General features: G+C 46.3%; 1 protein-coding gene across 3 annotated transcripts in view; it reads left to right on the top strand.

Moving 5' to 3' along the window:
* The window catches only part of SLC7A8 (solute carrier family 7 member 8), a 50368-nt gene that overhangs the window by 13882 nt on the left and 17511 nt on the right, over window positions 1-18975 (top strand). For all 3 annotated transcript variants that reach the window (XM_059372923.1, XM_059372925.1, XM_059372924.1), the window contains 2 exons: window positions 3065-3269; window positions 4183-4334. In XM_059372923.1, coding sequence (XP_059228906.1) covers window positions 3065-3269; window positions 4183-4334 — 357 coding nt within the window. The remainder of the gene's footprint in view (window positions 1-3064; window positions 3270-4182; window positions 4335-18975) is intronic.

Here is an 18975-nt window from a genome sequence, read left to right as displayed (position 1 = left end):
ATTACAAACCTTACCATCACTCCAGCAGCCCCATGGAAGTACATATCTAGAATAAGGGGAGGCAGGAAGTAACCAGACTGTGTAAATGGCTGTTGGTGTTGTACATCCCATCTTCCAGTGGCTGCCTCCACCTGGAATGAGGAAAGGAGCACACACTCTGGAAATGGCAGAACAAAAGCTGGAGAACAGAAGTGCTTCCTGAGCCCCACTGTGGTATTTGTTTTCTGAGAATCCTTAGTAGAACATTGACACTTCATTCCTGAGAAGACAGGATCTCTTTAATAACATTCACCCCTACTTCCTCCCTGTGACAGACATTCCTGGCTCTGAGAAACACCTACCTCTTCCCCCATCACCTCCCTTTTCAGTACCTTGCAGACCAAAGTCAAACCTTGTTTTTCTCCTGTATTGATCGTTTTTCTAACCCCTTGAACTAGTTTTATAATCTAGGTGTGTTACTCTCTTCATGGCTGCCTTTGAAATGCCCTACAAATTACTCTTCTGATAAATTCCTGCTAGACAAGGAGTTTGCTATCACCTTTTGCCCTGTTAGCAACTCCGTCTCCAGTTCTCAGCTTCTGGTACTTGGTATCTTCCAGGGGGCAGCAGCACATTTCACTTAGCAGGTTAAGGGTCACCTGCCAGGGTAACTGTGTCCTGAGTCCTGACACACCATTAGAAGGCCTCCAAGTTTCCACTAGCCCAGTCTTCATGCAAAGCACATGTGGAGACTGGTGGAGGAGAGGGGGTGCTGAAAGGTGTCTCTTGTTCCTGTCATAGGACTTAAAATAAATGTACGAGAAAAGGAAAAGCCTTTAAGAACTGGTGGGGCCCAGAATTTCTTTCTTTTTTTTTTTTTTTAAAGATTTTATTTATTTATTTTGTCAGAGAGAGAGCGAGCGAGAGCGAGCACAGGCAGACAGAGTGGAAGGCAGAGTCACAGGGAGAAGCAGGCTCCCTGCGGAGCAAGGAGCCCGATGTGGGACTCGATCCCAGGATGCTGGGATCATGACCTGAGCCGAAGGCAGCTGCTTAACCAACTGAGCCACCCAGGCGTCCCAGAATTTCATTTTTATATCTCTCTTTGCCTCATGTTTAGATCACAAAGTTGAACATGAGGTATTGTTTCTTCTTTTAGCATCATCTCTATATGTGGCCCAGTTCTGTTGGGTAGGACTATCTGCAGAGAAGGAAGGCAAGTTTGAGGGATGCCTGGGTGGCTCAGTCGGTTAAGCCACTGCCTTCAGCTCAGGTCATAATCCCAGAGTCCTGGGATCGAGTTCCGTATCAGGCTCTTTGCTTGGCAGGGAGCCCGCTTCTCTTTCTTCCTCTGCCTGCCACTTTGCCTGCTTGTGTGCGCTTTCTCTCTCTCTGACAAACAAACAAATAAATAAATAATAAATAACATCTTAAAAAAGAAAAAGAAGAAAGGCAAGTTTGAGACAAATGTGCTTCCCTTCCAGCTGCATCCAGCTGCAGATCCTGTATGTCCATCTCACAGTTACTGCTCTTCCACCTGCCTAGACCCTTTTCCTTTCCCATTCATCTCACACTACAGTTTTTTAGTGTGAAAAGCTATCCCAGAGGAATAAAATGTATTGCTTTTAGAAAGTGAATATTCTCTTCTTGTCCCCTTTGACTGAAATAACTGATGCATGGCCTGGGATTAAAAACTGAATTTTGATTTAGAAGTGAAAAGTTTCAGGACTGGATTGAGGTGGAGTTATGTTTGAGATCTGAAAGTCATTTTTGCAAGTTGAGTGTAAAATCCTATACTCTGCATCTTGTTCAGCCCAGATCTGAACCCCTTAAGAGAAGTGGTAGGAATATGAGATGTCCTCAGAACACTGTCAAACCAAGCTGGCCTCATAATACTCCTGTTCTCCATTTCTACCTGGATCCACTTAGTCTCTGCTTCTTCCTTCAGACTTTTAGTAGTACAGCTGGGTGGGGCTCAGAGAGAGTTTTCAAAGCACCTGTGCAGTGCACCCTGATCACCACCTTGAATCACAAGAAGTAGAGGGAAGCTTGGGAAGGAATTGTCAGGAGCTGCTCCCACCCTCTTACTCCTCCCCTACCCAGCACACGCATCCCAAAAGCCAACCATTCAGTCCTTGCTGCCAGCTTCATCTCTCAGGAGAAAGTCACCCCCTTGCACACAGAAGCAGAAATAGATTAGTGGAAAGTGCACTGGATTAAGCATCAGGAGACCAACTTCTAGATCCAATTTTACCCATCAGTAGCCGTGGAATTTGGAAAAGGCAATTAACCCCTCTGTGTCTTAGCCTCTTTGCAAAATAGAGAGAAGAATACCTGTTCTTCCTCCTCTTTCTGTACTTCAGAAGGTTGTTGTGAGGGTCACATGAAAGAATGGAGGGGGACAACCTTTCAAGAATGTAGTGCTAAACCCTTGCACATATTGCATTTCTATGAACCACTTTGTAGGACTAGGACTATTTTTAGGATTGTTTTTATAGGGTTATTTCATGTTCCTCACCAAGAGTGCGGCTGTCCTGTCTGGGGTGAAAGCCAGTCTCCAGGAGTGCTGTCGAGGCTCATAAGTCTTGAAAACCCCCAGTCACGGGGTATGACCACAGTCTGTCTGAAATGTATTGCCCTTAGGATCACTTTTGAAGCTTTCTACCCTGCAGAGTATCTCTGAGAACAGCCTCCTTTTCCAGTCTTGCCATTTTGTTAGTCTTAAGACCTTTGTTACCTCGGGTGGACCATGGTAAGTCCAGTAAGAGGATCTTGAGGTTCAATACCCAACCCACCACTTACTACCATGTGGACTCAGGCAGTGCACTGGATATCACTAAGACTCAGTTTCCTCCTCTGTAAAATGGGAGAAATGATATATGACTCTATACTGAGGACTAAAGGAGACATGTAAATTACTACTAGACACACCTGCCTGAAGGTGAGTTGTAAATTACTACTAGACACACCTGCCTGAAGGTGAGTTATGCATTCCAAAAGCATTTTAGAATCAAACCAGAGATAAGACCACTCCTGCGAATGCTAACTCCACTGTCTCTCCTGGCAACTTTGGTGCCTTATACAGGGAACATCATTGGCTCTGGAATCTTCGTCTCGCCAAAAGGTGTGCTGGAGAACGCCGGCTCTGTGGGTCTCGCTCTCATTGTCTGGATTGTGACTGGTCTCATCACCGCTGTGGGAGCCCTGTGCTATGCTGAGCTTGGGGTCACCATCCCCAAATCTGGAGGTGATTACTCCTACGTCAAGGACATCTTTGGAGGACTGGCTGGGTAAGAGGATCTGTGAAGGCCTGGGTGGTCTAGAAGCCAAGGCCAGTGGTTGCCAATGTGCCAAGGATTCCTCTTTTGGATTCCTATTTTGCCTCCCTGTCATGGTCATTAGTGTAGCTATGTGTCCCCTTGATTCTCCTGAGGGTGGCAGAAGAACCAGGTTCTAGTTTTGACCTCTCTGTTGACCTCAGTGGGCAAGATTCTATGGGTGACAGCAAATAGAACTTTATGACAACTCTGACTATAGACTCTTAGGGAAAGCACATCCCAAAACAAAGCCGTCTTATCTTGACAAATTAGAGTGACCACCTTAGATACGGGGTACCCTCTTCTCACACAACCAAGGATGATGGCTTCCTGCAGGGCCAGGCCCTGAGCTTGAGTTTCCTCAGCATCTGTGGCCCTGCTACTAAGGAGCTGAGCGCTCACCAAGGGGCCAAGGGTGTGGAGCGCACTTCCCTCTCATGACCCCGCTCAGTGCCACCCTTGGCAGTTGCTTAAGCGGCCACACCCTAAGCGTGTCCTGGCTGTCAGAATTCTGGGGTTGCCAATTTTATTTTCCACCACTGGATGCTGGGGCCCAGACCATAGAGAAGAGACAGTAAGAGGACAGGGGAGAGAGAAGCAAAGCCAAGCCATGTGTTTATGCTAACAGACTCTTCACCCCTTGTCATCAAACCACTTTATTGTCATTGCGGAGGGCTGGCTGTCTGGTTGAGCAGGGACTGGGCTTCTCAGCATCCCGGAAAACAAAAAGGAGATGTACCCCTTTAGCCCACCCACCTCTCTTAACGCTGCCCAGAAACATGCCCAGGCTTCCCCCCACGACTCGTGAATCCCTGCCATGCATGTTGGTGGGGGTGAGGGTCCCTGCAGCTGTCTTGGGTCAAGTTCTGTCCTGTTCCCTCTTCAGGTTCCTGAGACTATGGATTGCAGTGCTGGTGATCTACCCCACCAACCAGGCTGTTATCGCACTCACCTTCTCCAACTATGTGCTGCAGCCACTCTTCCCCACCTGCTTCCCCCCAGAGTCTGGCCTTCGACTCCTGGCTGCCATCTGCTTATGTAAGTGCCATCTGGGCCTTGCTCTCAGGATGGCCTCTTTTGGCCTTCCTGGCGGCCCGCATGCCTCCGGTTCTCCTGCCTCTCCCTCTTTCTTTCCTTCCCTCCTTTATTATTTCCCCCCATTGCTTTTCTTACATGGGTGCTTTGGATGAATTGATTCTGAATAATGAGCTGGTTTTCAAAAAAAAAAGGAATGTTGGTAGCTACTCAGAGGCACAGTAATTTTCATAGCACTTTCATCTATACTATCTGATCTGAGCCTCATGACAAATCCATGAGGTAAGCAGGGCCTGGATTATCACTTTCCTAAAGCAGATAAGGAAAGGAGCCAGGCAAGTGACATACCCAAGGTGGGAGGCCCTGAGTGGAGCCGGGTCTCCTGACTCCTTCTCTTTCCAGCACGTACGTATGCCGTACACGATGCTGGAGCTTCCTGCTGTTTGCAGGAAGATTTTTCTGGCTTCATCCACCTCCTCCTCAACCTGCCAACTCACATCTTAAAACTCTTTGGGAGGAGAGTGTAAACATGTGAGTTGGGAGAACATAAATGCATTTTCTGTGGTTCCCCACACCTTTGATATGTTTCCTGCCTAACTGGGGAGAAAAGCTATATACACAGGTTCTGTGGTGAAGAGTCAATTGCAGTAAAAATTCAGAGAAGGGGGAAAGATTTGTGTGAGCTGGAATAGTTAGAGATTTATTGTAGAGAAGTTCTGCAACTCGTACTTTAAGGAATTCTCAGGGATCTCAATGGGTTGCGGTGTTTTATATCTTTAAACCAAAAACTAATTTTTTTTTTTTTTTTAGATTTCTTTATTTTGGGGGGGAGGGGCAAAGGGAACGGGAGACAAGCAGGCTCCCTCCTGAGCAGGGAGCCTGATGAGGGGCTGGATCCCAGGGTCCTGAGATCATGACCTGAGCTGAAATCAGGGTGAAATCAAGACCATCACCTGAGCCCTCCAGGTGCCCCCCACAAAACTAATTTCCAAAGTAAATATTTGTACTTTTTTCAAAGGCTCCACTTTTGGTGTTAACATGACCCCTGCCCTACCATACTTTTCAACACACATACCCTTAGCTGAGAGCAGTGACCATCCCGGCCACACCCTTTCCCAGGTCTTGACACTTTCCTTCTGTCGTGCTGGTGGGAAAGGGAGGGAGGCATCACTTGCCCACCCCAAAGCCTCTCACAGTGCAGCCAGCTGGGATCCAAGGAGTGGTCTCCTTGGCAAGTGTGCCCTCTTTGGCAATGATATTCAGCCCTGGGCTAAACCCCTACCATCCAGACAGGTGGTACTTTGGGGCCAAGATACTTGTTTGGACTGTATTCCTTATGCTTGGTCAGGTCTGCTTATGGCCCTGGAGGCAAAGGAATGTGGGCTCCAGAACCAGGTTGCTTGAGGCTGTATCTCTCTGCACCATTTTCTAATTGTGGCAAAGGCTTGGCAAAGTTCCACACTCCATCCCACTGTGAGAGGGGGTTGTAATCCTGCCTGCACAGGAGGTCATGGTTGCAAGGATTGCATGAAACAACACATGTTCTTAGCACAGGGTCATGTAGTCACTGAGGGTGGTCCCTGAGGGTAGTCACTCAGTCCTTGCTTGCTAGCAGGATCCAGAGCAGGGAGGGAGAGGTGTGGGGAGGGGCATGGGAATGCAGGAAGAGTTGCTGTTTCTGCCATTAGCCAGGTTAATGGGCGTGGGAAGAGGGACCCCATAAGTGCTGGCCACTGTTATTTCAGTGTCTCGTGCACGCAGACTTGCTTCCTTTTTCCTGCTGATACTGCTGAAGTGTCTCAGACAAGAGGCCGCCCTTACTCTCCCATGAGAAATTGAGAACCCTCAGACTGGTCACCAAGGAGAGAAAGCAGGCCATAGGATAGAGTTCCCTGGACTGCTGACCCTACAACTTCCTTTGCCTACCCCCAACCTGCCAAGTATAGGTGACCCCTGTGCAAATACCCTCTGCAGTAATACAGCCCCACAGATGTCCCCTCAGGACAGGAAATTAGAACTGTCTGCCTCTCCAGAAAGACAGGTTGCACGCCGTCCCCTCCACAGCCCACCTCTCACCTTGACACTGCTAGCACAGAGGGAAGGAGGAATTAGAATTAAAAATTCCGAAGACCACATGACAAAGTCCCCTCCCAATTTCTGCCATCCGAGGTTCAGTAAAGCTTATCTGGTTTGTCCTCTGCCTCCTAAAGAGAACTGCAAGGAGATTATCTTGAACTTAACATTGGTCAGTCCTGTCCTCCAGAGACAGGAGTTTTTCAGTGTCCTTGAGATAGGTATACAAGTACTTTTTCACCTTTGTAAGGAGGAAAATCTTCTTAAACCTGAACTTATTTCTCCTTATTTCTTTTGGGGGAAATGGAAAACAGGTCCTCACCTTAATCCTGTGCCACCCCCTTCCTCCCAGATGGGAAGGCCATATGGAGCCCAGGACCCCTCTCCCTGCAGGGGTATGTGAGCAGATGTAGCCACACACTCACATTTTCTCACCAAATACTCCCAGCCGCTTCAAGTCTGTGCAAAGAAATGTTCTGTTTTCTGGTTTGTTGAATACTTTTTTTTCTGGAACCCACTTTCACAGGCCCCTCAAATCATCTCTTAAGTATCCAGTGAAGGGGTGCCTGGGTGGCTCAGTTGGTTAAGAGAGATCAGGTCATGATTGCCAGCCCCCTACCCCCGCTCATGCCCTGTCTCTCTCACTCTCAGATAAATAAATAAAAATCTTAAAAAAAAAAAAAAAAAAAAGTTATCTGGTGAAATAAGAACCAAACGGTCAGGAAGGCTTTCCTTAAATGCTCTTACCTTTTTTTTCCCCCCAGGCTCCCTGTCCTCTTAGCTGGTGCCAGGCCAGCCGGCTGTGTGAAAATAGGCCTGGTGCTCTTTGGCAGGAGAGCCAAGTGTGGCCCAGTCCAGCTATATTTTTGAGAGAACCAGTGGAGATCTTGGGCTCTTCTGAGTGTATTTTAACCAGAGGCTCTGTTTTCTGCTGGATCATCTTGGCATGCCAAGGGCAAGCTGACCCACTGTAGGATGAGAGTTTTTGAGGGAAAGGCCACCCTCACTGGTGTGTTCTGGAGAGAGCTAGAAGACAAGGTGGGCAGCCCAGCAGGGAGATCCATGTGGCAAAGCCCCTGCCTGGCACTGGCTGTGGGAGGGAGATCAGGTCAAGTGTGGTTCTATGGTGGGGCCAGAATACATTGGATGAAAAATGGTGGTGGGACAGCCAGATGGGGGTTGGAGAGGTGGAGAGAACCTGCGGAACTGGCTTGCCTGCAAGGAGCCTTGCGGGGAGGGAGAAGGAACTGCAGATTTGGATCTGCTTATGCAACTGCAGCTGCCACTTTGAGTTATTCTATTATGTAGGTCAAAGCTGATTATTCACTGCTGAGTCAGCAGAATATCCCTGGCCACCAGGCAGTAAAAAAAGAATGTATTTTACATTTTAATTAAATGGAAAGCCTTCTCCTTTCTCCAGAGCAAGCATATTAGTGGGAGGAAGGAATTAGGAAGGAGGGGAATAGGAGGTGTTGAAACTTGGTTTTGGTGCCTTCTTCTAGGATGTGCTTTGAGTGTTTCTCTTTTCCTTCTTTCCCTTTTTACTACTTTGTAAATAAATGACTATATTCTCTCGGGAAAAGATTCAAGGAATATATAAAGGGAGCCAACTGTGAGAGCTTCCCCTTACTATCACCCTTCTCCCATGCCCAGTAACCGTGCTAACTGTGGATAGGTATCCATCCAGTTCTAAATAAAATGCATGCCTCCATGTCTGGGCATATAGACATGTGTGTGTCTCATCATATACATATGGATAGGTGATTTCTGCAGCTTACTGTTTGTCCTGAGTTTCTAGTTGTAAACAAAGTGGTCTCAGTGGCACTGAAGGAGTATCAGGTGTTCTGCGGTTCCCCCATTTGTGCTTCTTGCTCCCTTACTCTGGGTTTTCTCTCAGGATCTGTCTCCCTGTCCTTGAGACTGGTCAACTTTCACTCAGGCAGCTCCTGGCCTCCCTCCTCTCTTTGGGGTCTAGGGTCATGTCCAGGATCTGAAGTAGAATTTTTTTCTTTTCATTCAAGTCTCCTCTTTCCCCTGAATGCCTGTACTAAAGAAGCTCCTTCTCCTTTCTCTCCCTGAGGGGACAAGAGTGCCCTGCGTGTATTTCACAAGTAAAACAAATGCTTCTTATCTTGTTTTCCAGCTTTCTACTTAGATACCTAAGGGGTTGGTTTTTTAGGGTTTCAGATTTCTCCTCCTCCTTTTTCTTCTTTTTGTCCTCCTCCTTTTTCTTTTCCCTTGAGCAGTTTAGAAGGGAAAGGACTTTACTGTTACATATAACGTTTAACCCTGAGTTGCTCTGCATTCCTCTGTGGAAAGTCCCCAGGTCCTTGATGCAGGATGCTATGATCGATAAACCTGTATGTTGTTTTGCAAGTCTCTTGCAAATTAATCCCTTGACATCAGAGGGTTCTAGTTGTTCCTAACTTCTAAGTCCCTTAATCTCGGTTCATTTGCCTTTGAGGTTTCACATTCTCAAGGCCCAAATTTATCGTCATGCACTAAACTCTTTGCCTCAGATGCCTGAGCAGCAGTGCCTTCCTGCCGTCCTTAGCCACCAGAGTTCTTTGGGTGCCTCATAATCCTCGTCAGACAAACACAGACCACCTACACTTGATTCCCATACATCCAAGTCATCTTCCTTCTCTGTACATCTTCTAGCTAGCCAACATTTAAAATCTAAATACAGTTGACCTTTGAACAACACAGCAGTTAGGGACACTGACTCCCTGCATAATTGAAAATCCACATATAACTTTTGACTCCTCCCAAACTTTACTCTTAGCCTACTATTGACTGGAAGCCTTACCAATAACATAGACAGCTAATTAACACATATTTTATATGTTGTATGCATTATATATACCATATTCTTACAATGAAGTATGCTAAAAATATTAAGAAAATCATAAGGAAAAAATATATTTATAGTACTGTACTAAAGAAAATTCACATGTAAATAGAGCTGGTCAGTTCAAACTGTTGTTCAGGGGTCAACTGCATATTGAAAAATCTCTTAATTTTTTACTGAGTGGTCAATTTGACTAAAACCCCATTTTTCATTTTTATGATTCATAAAGACTAAAGGTATTTTGTAAGTGGCTTCCCAAAGAAAAAAGAAAGAAACTGCAAATCTATCAGTTAATCCCCAGATTGAGCTCCTGCTTTGAGTGGAGATAAGGCATTATTTATACAGAGTCTGGGAAGAGTTTAAAGGCTAATGAAGAGATTGGTGTGCAAACAAATAATTACAATACAATGTGATGACAAAAGTACAACACAGAGAAAGGTGCTTCAAAGTTGGGAGAGGAATACTAGGGAAGGCTCCCAGATTGAGCTAAATCTTCCAAGGTAAATAGGTAGCTCCCGATAGGCATGAGACAGAACAGCAGGGTAAAGGGATGGGCACAAGCAAGACCTGGCATCAAGAGAAAAATTACCTGTTGGAGAAAAGCAAGTACTTTTGTGTGGAAAGCCCAAGAGAGTGACAGGAGATGAGGTTCAACAGGCAAGCAGGAGCCAGTTCTGGAAGGATCCTGTACATCATGCAGGAGAGAGGAGTCTTTATCCAAGACACGAGAACCACGGAAGGATTTTGAGCAGAGAAGTAACATGATTAGGTTTACATTTGAGTGGAGAAAGATTGTGACATTTGAAGCAGTGAGATGAGTTAGCCAGCCAAGCATTTGTGCAGGCCCAAGAAGTCCTGGCTTGAAATAAAAATGAAGTTACAAGGTGACAAAAACAAGAAAGATTTCAGAGTAGAATCAACTGGACGTGGTGATTAATTGACTGCTAAAAGAGAGCAATCTAGTTTATCTAGTACAAATCAAAATGAAATATCTCAACTCTCCAGCATTTATGATGAGCAGTCATAATGTGTTCTGCATTTCTGCCTTCTGCTGCCCCCGCAAAGCCCTGGGGAGCCCTTAGCAAGTATTTGGTTGGAAGTTTTCCTCAGGGTAGCCACCTCAGGTTACTGGTCCAAAGCCTGCTCTAGAGTGATACAACTCAGAAAGGGGTTGAGACTCTTGGGAAGCATTATGCAAATGAGAATCTCCACACCCTGTTCCATTCAACAAACATTTATTAAGTGCCCATGATGCGCTAGATACTGTTTTGGGCACGAGATACAACCATGAACCAAAAAAAGCCCCTCATTTGTCTCATTTGCAGCTGCAGAAATGGGAAATTAAGACTTAATCAACATTTACTGAGTCTACTTGTGTGTCTTCTAGGTACCACACAGGATACAGAATCATTCAATCATTTTCAAATCTGTGAGTGTCTGCTTCAGGAACTTTGTTAGCCATGAGAGATTAAAAGATTCCTGTACTAGGGAACCATCCATTGGATGATTCTGACAAGTTCACAGGAAATTTCAGTTCTACGTAGTAAATCCTCCAAGAGGACAACATCCAGGCCGAGCTAGATATAACAGAAATGGGGAGTGGGGAGTGTGGTTAAGGAAAATCTTGAAGAAAACTACATATAAGTTAAGGAAAGACCAGTTGGAGATAACCAGGCAGTATCCAGCATGGAGAGGAAAGTGGAATGGGATGGGGCAGGGAGAATGTTATAGCTGGAAGGATTAACATGTGCCAAGGTCTGGGGACAAGAAAGAACCTGGCCCCTTGGGAGAACTCCAGGTAGTTCAGCATAGCCACAGCATAGACTAGGAGATAGGAGATACAGATAGAAGTGAAGATCCAGCCAGGAATCCATTTATGAGCAATGCTGGAGAGATTGGACTTTACCCTAAGAGCAATGGGAAGGATTGACGTGATCATATTTACATTTTAGAAGACTCATGGCTACAAGGATAAAGGATGAATTGGAGAGGGGAATAAGACCAGAAGCAAGGAGACTAGGTACAATGTGTTTACAGAAATCCAGGATAGGGATGACAATGATGTGAATCGGGGATGGAGCTGTGGGAAAATACAGAAATATGTGTATTTGGCCTTTACAAGGTAAAAATGGCAGGACCTGATGATTAGGGTGACTAGGGAGTCAAGGATGGCACATTCTTGTTGGAATGCAGATGAAATAAATCAAAGATAACACTGGATTTTTTTTTTTAAGATTTTGTTTATTTATTTGACACACAGAGAGATCACAAGTAGGCATAGAGGCAGGCAGAGAGACGGTGGGGAAGCAGACTCCCCTTTGAGCAGAGAGCCTGAGGGGGGGCTCGATCCCAGGACCCTGAGATCATGACCTGAGCTGAAGGCAGAGGCTTAACTCACTGAGCCACGCAGGCGCCGCCAACTCTGGATCATATTTTAGTGCCTTGTCATGGGTGTAGTTCTTACTCAGTTGAGTTGGCCCCCTGACTTTGCAACCATTCCCATTCACTTTTCAATACTCAAATTCTGATGCCTTCCTTGAGGAAGGCAGTCCATGTGCTTTTGGCCTCCATGCCCATAATGGCAGAGTGAACACCTGCTCTTCAGTGCCATTTCAACCCATCTTTGCCCTATATGGCCTTTGGAGTATTCCTCATGCCCAAAGCCCTAGGAGTGAAGGTATCTTTGTTATTCTCATCTTACATTTCCATAAGAATGACCCAGTCTTGAGCTCTAAGAAGAAGAAACTATCAGTAACTACTTTATAGTTTATATATCATAATAAGCAATTATAAGTATCATGGTGAATTCTAGAGTTTTACGGAGGTCTTCTTCCCTAGGGATCCACTGGTGATGGACACTGCTATCAATTAGTCTAAGTCAAGTTCTGTTCTCAGACCAGGCTCTTTGTTCCCACCAGCTACCTGAGAAGTCAAGGTAGCTGACTGAAAAGCATTCTTTTCAGTTTCAGTATGCTTTAATTGCTGGTCCAAATCACCTCCTCTTTCCTGGCTTTTCATACTGTCTCTTCTGGTCTCCAGCTTTTAATCTCAGAGTGGCGTTTGCTGTTCAGAGGGTGCACATAGCCCAAGTTCTGGAAACCGGGGAATGAGGAGCTTGTTCCTGGGAATGTGTCCAGACCTAGTTGGGAGAATAATGAATGGGATTGAGGCCTCCTAAAATAGAGTTTTCCAGTAGTTCAGCTTCCACCAGGATGGAAATAACTTGCTAACTTTCTTGAACCAATAGAAGATAAAATTCTCCTCTCGCCTTTTGTTGTTGACTCTCAGGATTACTTTGTTTTTCCCAGAGAAGCCAGAGCCTGTAGTTCATGAAGTTCAGGCATTAATTGTGTCTGGTGAACTTGTAAGGGTTAATGTGACACTCCAAATTTATATCACATATCCAAGAATATAAAAGTCAAGACTGATGGGAGTGAGGCTTAGTGTCACAGGGAGCTTTGGAGGAAAGATGAGAGTTTAGCGAGTTTGGACACTACCTACCATTGGAATAGGGTTATAACCAAACCAGTCTTGGGAATTTTGCAGCCTGGGTCCCTGTTCATAAGCTTCAGTGACACTAACAGAGCCCACAAGTCTTCCAGTCCAAGAACCAACCCAGACCTCCCACACCTTCTCTTCAAAGGCTGAGGATGATGGAAAGTCAGACTCGCCCTCCTGAGCTCTGTGCAGACCCTACAGAATACACCGCATTCCCCTTGCTGTGTGTTGGAGAGGCAACCACCCTGAGAACTGGGGCATGAGATAACAGGAATTTTTCAGGCCGGGACTGGAACGGTAATTAATAGGATTCAAAAGGGGCTTCCCCGAGGTGGCATGATGCCTTAGGTCTGTCTCCCCTGCTTTCCAGCTGCCTTCCATTCCCCCCACCATCCCTAGCTCAGAGGCCATGTTTAGTTTCTGCTGAAGAGAGAAGTACTCAGCTCTTGGAAAATGCTGAGCTGGGAGTTTGGGTTTTCTTGGCTAAACTCAGTACCAGATGGTGATTCAGCAGAAACTCCAGGTCTAGCAACTGGCACCGAGGGGTCAGGGGAAGAAGGAAGGGGAAGAGAGAGCCGGGAAGGGGGTGGGGCAGCGTGGGTGGGAGCTTAGCTGGAAGAATGCTTCCAGATGAAAGGGGCTGGAGAAGTACAAATGTTACTGTGGCATGGTAGCAAGATCTGTTTCACAGCCTCGCTGTGGCCTTACAGCTGGGATCAAAGCTTAGTTTTTAGGGAAGGGCTCATTTCATTTATTCTGGTGTTATTGCTGTTGCTTTGTTTTGATGTTTTTGTCTTTCATCAGTCAAGTTATTTACATGTATCATAATACAACCTTTGTTTCAGTTAGTCAACAACTTGAGACTTTATAATGCAACTCCTCACCCCAAGTGAAAATGTCTCGTCCTGGGCACTGGGAAGGATTTTAAGAAGCTGGCTCTGTCTCCTCACTCATACCCAGTTTCCCTCCAGGTCTCTCTGAGGACTCAGAAGGAAAGATAGCTCAGGCTAGCCCTGTGGAGACCTGGAATCTTATCAGAGCCTCAGGTTGTGTGCGTTAGAACTCAAACAGGGTTCCGTGTTTTCTTTGCCTATCAGTGCCTTTTGGCAGCCAGCACTGGTAACCTCCTAGATCTGGAAACAGCTGAGGTTTGGCAGGCCAAGCCAAGGCAGCCTTTCCACAATTAGAAACACGTGCCCAGATCCTTACAAGAGCAGGAGGTGGGGAGAGGCGGCCAGGGAGTCCTATCCAGCCTATCACAGAGCCCAGTTTTCGCCACACCCCCTCCTACAGGCCGGGTGCTCACGGGGTGCTCCAGCATGGGCACCATGAACACTAGAGGGCTGGTCTGAGGGGCGTCACTTTGCCCCTTTAGTTCCAGGTCTGGAGGGAGGGAGTCAGGGGGAGCTGGCAGATCATGGCGGAAGGTGGAAGGAGGAGAAGTGCGTGCCCCAGCAAAAGGTGAGACTAAGATCCCAGTGTTTCTGGCAGGCAAGCCCATAACCCAGGTGAAATTTACGGCTGCTTCAGAGGGCTGGGAGCTCCATCCCAGAAAGGTGCTTATTTTGATGTTCTGGAGAGGAACAGGGTGTTCTGATTGCTACAAAGTGGCGTCACAGCTTCCCTTTTCAACAGCTGTCTGCTTAGTGCATTACATCTTTCTTTTTTCCTGTCTTGGCCTTCTCTCTCTGTGCTATGCTCTGAGCTCTTTCTCCTCACTCGTAACGTTGTGTATTGTTTCTCCTCTTCCTTCCTCCCCACTGGCATTTCTCAGGCTCACTCTTTCCCTCCCTTCTTCACTACCTGTCTTTATGGACTTTGGCAAGTCTGGGCATTTTTTTGCCCCTTTCTACTGTCTGTTTTCTCCTATCTGAAAAGACAGAGAGGCCTAGTTCTGAATATGCTAAAGGAAAACAAACCTTTCCAAGCTGCCTCTAGCCCACTCCTGAGAAAGATACAAGCAGCAAGACCAAGAAATCCTAAAGAAGTTCCCATAGTTCAAGAGAACATGTGATGGTGACATTGACAAGGGGCCAGAGAAGGGAATACAAAGCAGGGAGTCAAGTCTTCCAGTGAGAAATTATTTTCTAAAGCTCTGGGAACAATGGACACAACTCTCTTGGTCTCTCAGGAGTGGCCATTGTAGTCTTCCCCTTTTTGCTACATTGGCATCTTACTTCCCACTGTTCTGAAAGCAAACTGACTAGTTATTTTCAGGTTACTGACTCAGGGTGGCCCTTGAGCAATGAACATAGGTACCACTGACAGGAGCAGGGTGAGAGAGAATGTGGGAATGGACAGAGGGACAGTGGGATAATATGTATATGATGAAAGAAAGGCTGACATAGTGGAAGAATAAGCAACTGGGAACGGGTGGGGGCAGGAGGACATTAACTGGGGTCTTACTCCATGTACATATGAGGTTCTCAGGCTCTCAGGTCATTCCTGGCTCTGCTCATGAGGCTAGAAATGTGCCTCTGGGTAGTAGGGCACAGGCCTCAAACATCTCTCTCCAGTGCTGAGAGCTGTCTACAAGAAAAGCCCCAACCTGGTCATTCTTCTGAGCACTGTTCTTATAACAACCAGTCCAGCCTCCTATCTAAATGGCCACATCTGGGCTTTCACCCCATCACACCAGAACAGTGTGCTCCATGAAGCAGAAGCTGGCTTGACAAAAGGAATGAGATTAGTTTAGGGATGTATGCAGGAAGGTGTCCACTGGCCCTCTGATAAAGGCACAGAATGACCATTTGCCAGCCCAGCTCAGCAAGAGGCCAGAATCCTATGTCCAGAAGCAAGGGAGCACCTGAAAACAGAGCCCTGGCTGTGCTGATTGCGGACACTTAAAACCAGCCCCACAATTCCTTCCCAAATCCATGCTTAAAATGTTCTAAATGAAAACTTGTTTACTTTGTGCTTGCAAGTCACTGATGTTCTGTTTAAAAATGGACTGGAGAGATTAATTTTAAATTGTTTCTGTTACCTATACTCTATAACATATTCATCTAAGGTAAAGATTCCCAAAACATGTAGTTCTTATTCTTCCTTTCTAAAATTTGTAGTGCTTTAACCTTGCCTTACCTCCTGGGGGTTTGGGTTGGGTTGACCACCTGGAAAAGTCCCAGAACTAGCTCTGTCAGGGTGCTTTTGGTGTTGTCCCCTGCAAGATAGCACACAGTGTGGCCACCCTACCTTTTGTCTTAAGAAAGAAACTCAGTCTCAGGACTCTTGAGTTCATCTCTTGGCTTTCCATCTTTACTTCCTTTATGATCTGTGATTATAGCATCTAGTCAGTAAAATTAGGAGACCAACAAAACCATAGGGGCAGAGAAGAAAAGAGTCACTTCTGTGAGCCTCCCAGCACTAGACTCGCCTTGTAAGAAGTTTGAAACTTGGGCCTCCATTTGTATGTGTATCTGGGTTGCCTGTGTGGGCTTGAAGTTGTATGGAATATGGAGGTTACTGGAAAAAGAGCCTGGAATTGGATAGAAGAGGAATATTAGCAGTGTCTTTTGCCCCTGGATTTTTCTGGGAGGAAAAGCACAGCTAGAGTTATTGGAGGGTGAGCCTGTTTAATACTATATAGAATTAGGAAGGGAAGAAACAGGAGGCAGTGACACCTTAGCTATAGGATTGAGGTTATTGAAGAGTTGGGATGCTGTCATGTGGTGTAGAAATTTGCTAACTAGGTTAGCACGTGGGTGACCTCACTTTCATTGTTTCTTCTGGAGAGCCCCACCAGAAGAAGCACTGGTGTTCTACACGTTTTACCTCCACTGGCATTCTACAAGACCTGAGGGGCTTCTCCTTTGGACAGGTACTCCTTTGGGGTCCGGCGGTGTGCCGCCTGGTTGCTCTTTAAAAGTTTTGCTATTTCAGTGTGTGCCACCTGCTTTCTGGTCTTTCTGTATGGTGCCTGGCCCTGAATTAATTCCCTATTGCTACTATAAAAATTACCATGAATTTAGTGACTACAAACTACACAGATTTACTGTCTTATAGTTCTGGAGGTCAGAAGTCCTAAACTCAAGGTGCCAGCAAAGCTGTGTTCTTTCTGGAGGCTCTGGGGACAGTTGTTGCCTTGCCTTTTCCAGCTTCTAGAGACCTCCTACATTCCTTGGCTCGTGGACCCTTCTTCCATCTTCAAAGCCCATAGCATGGCTTCTTCAAATCTTTCTTTCTCCCTCTCTGACCTCTGCTTCCAACATCATGTCTCTTTTTTCTAACTCTGGCCCTCTGTCCAGGTCAGTGACAGGATTGCACTGTCACAAAAAATCTGACAAGGACTCCTCACCTTTCTGTCAGGCTTTCAGCTTTCCCACAGACAGGGAGTCCCGAGCCCACCTCTCCTATTCAGCAGCTGAGAGGCCCTGGGCCCTGAGCTCTGAGGAGCTCACAAGATTTCTGGGTTCTGAGTGCCCTACTCCTGCCTGCCTGTTTTTTGTATCTCTCCTGTCACCTTGACATTAAGGTGTCACCTTGTCACCTTTTCCAGCTTGGCAGATTAAGTAACCAACCCCTGACTTCAGCATTTTTTTGAAGTATCGTCTTGATAGTCTTTCCACCTTTTTTTTTTTTTTTTTTTTTTTTTAAACCTAGCAAACAGAAAGGATACCAAAGAGAAAGGAGAAAATGCCCAAGAAATACAGATAAGCCCGAGATTCCATGGGGGCTTCTAGAGAAGCAGGAACCTCCACACAGCCGTATTACGATGGACAAGAACCAGAGTCTTATGCCTTATTTCTGTTATCCAGCTCGGTCAAAATTATAAAATTCACCTTTTGGTTAGGGTCTCCCCCTCCTATAGGACACAAGTCTGAGTCCCCTGGGCTGCGTTTGGGACTCCTCATGGATGCCCACTTGCTTCCGTGAAGAGCCTTGCTGTCGGCACACTGTTGTATTATCACCCATCTTCCCCACCTTATGCTCTCAACTTCCTGAGGACAAGGACTTGTGTCTTATAACTCCCCCACCTACCAGGGCGCCCAGCACAGTAAGCCATTTGTAGATGGGTGGTTAGATGGATGGACAGATGGATGGATTGATGAAGGAAAACCCTTACATTTCAAGCTGCAGAGGCCACTGGTCCCCACCTGCATGTGGCTTCCCTGAGGTCACTGTTTCTCAAGCATTCAAAATGCACCTTCTGGCTGAGAAGAGAGAGGAGCCATAGCCATTAACAATACAAAGGGGCTCTGGGTAGCAGACAGGCAGAGGTAGGATGCCTGAACAGGGCAGGGGCTTGGCAAGCACCTAACAGTATTGCCTTCACTCACTGACCTTTCCTCTCTGTTTGGAGGCTCAGGTTTCAGCCTGCTGTGAGGGAAGCTGTCCTGTGGTAGCAGGAGACTGAAAGTGCCCTCTTTCCCCTCAGTCACATGCTGTGATCACCCAACAACAGGGATAAGGGTCAGATGTGAGGGCCTGCAGTCATTGTTCTAAGGAGATTAGTGTCACAGGCAAAATGTCTCCCCACCCAATTCTCGGGATTTCTCTTTTTATGTTTGAAAGATCTCTGTAAAGGTAAAAGGTTAAATATTAGTCAAAGACTGGGTTCTTGTGAAATTGTGAAGATAAGGTCAGGTGGGACAGAAGATACCCACAGTGAGTTTATTTAACAAATTATCCCTTCCTTCAAACATCTCCCATCCCCCAGGAATATTCTGGAGTTGACTGAAGGAATCTTTCTGACTGCCTTGACAAAGTCCCTCTCCTAAGGAGATACATGATTTTGTGTTTTCTATCCCAGCCCACCAGGAGGTGGCCACATTCCCCCCACCCACTGGGGAAAGAATGTCTGTGACTTGTCCTGCTCATCCCTTGTTTTCCTCCAAGTACTTTGCCCTCTCTTCCCCACCGTGCCCTGTCCTCCCCTTGATAGAGGATAATTTTCTTCTCTGGAATCATAGTCTGGTTCCTTATTCTGTAATCCTTACCTATCCCTGAGCCTCATGGGTTTTATGTCCTAATCTTCTTTTCATAAATCAATCTCCTTTATCCTTAAGTCATTGCTTGTGTCTTCCTGAACTCCTGGGAGCTGAGGGCCCAGCCTTGTACCTAGCAGTCCTCAAGGCCCTGAGGAGAAACAGATCTCAGGCCCTGTTGCTTAGAATGATTTGGGTTGGATTGTCACCAGGCATGTGATCCTGAAATCCTTTTTGAATTGAGTAAGATAAACCAAATGTGTGTTTATCAGGATGTCTCGGTCCATCTGGAACATTC

The sequence above is a fragment of the Mustela nigripes genome, chromosome 13 (assembly GCF_022355385.1).
Source record: "Mustela nigripes isolate SB6536 chromosome 13, MUSNIG.SB6536, whole genome shotgun sequence".
NCBI lineage: Eukaryota > Metazoa > Chordata > Mammalia > Carnivora > Mustelidae > Mustela > Mustela nigripes.
Note: the sequence above shows the minus strand (reverse complement) of the source record. Positions and strands in the feature narration are given on the sequence as shown.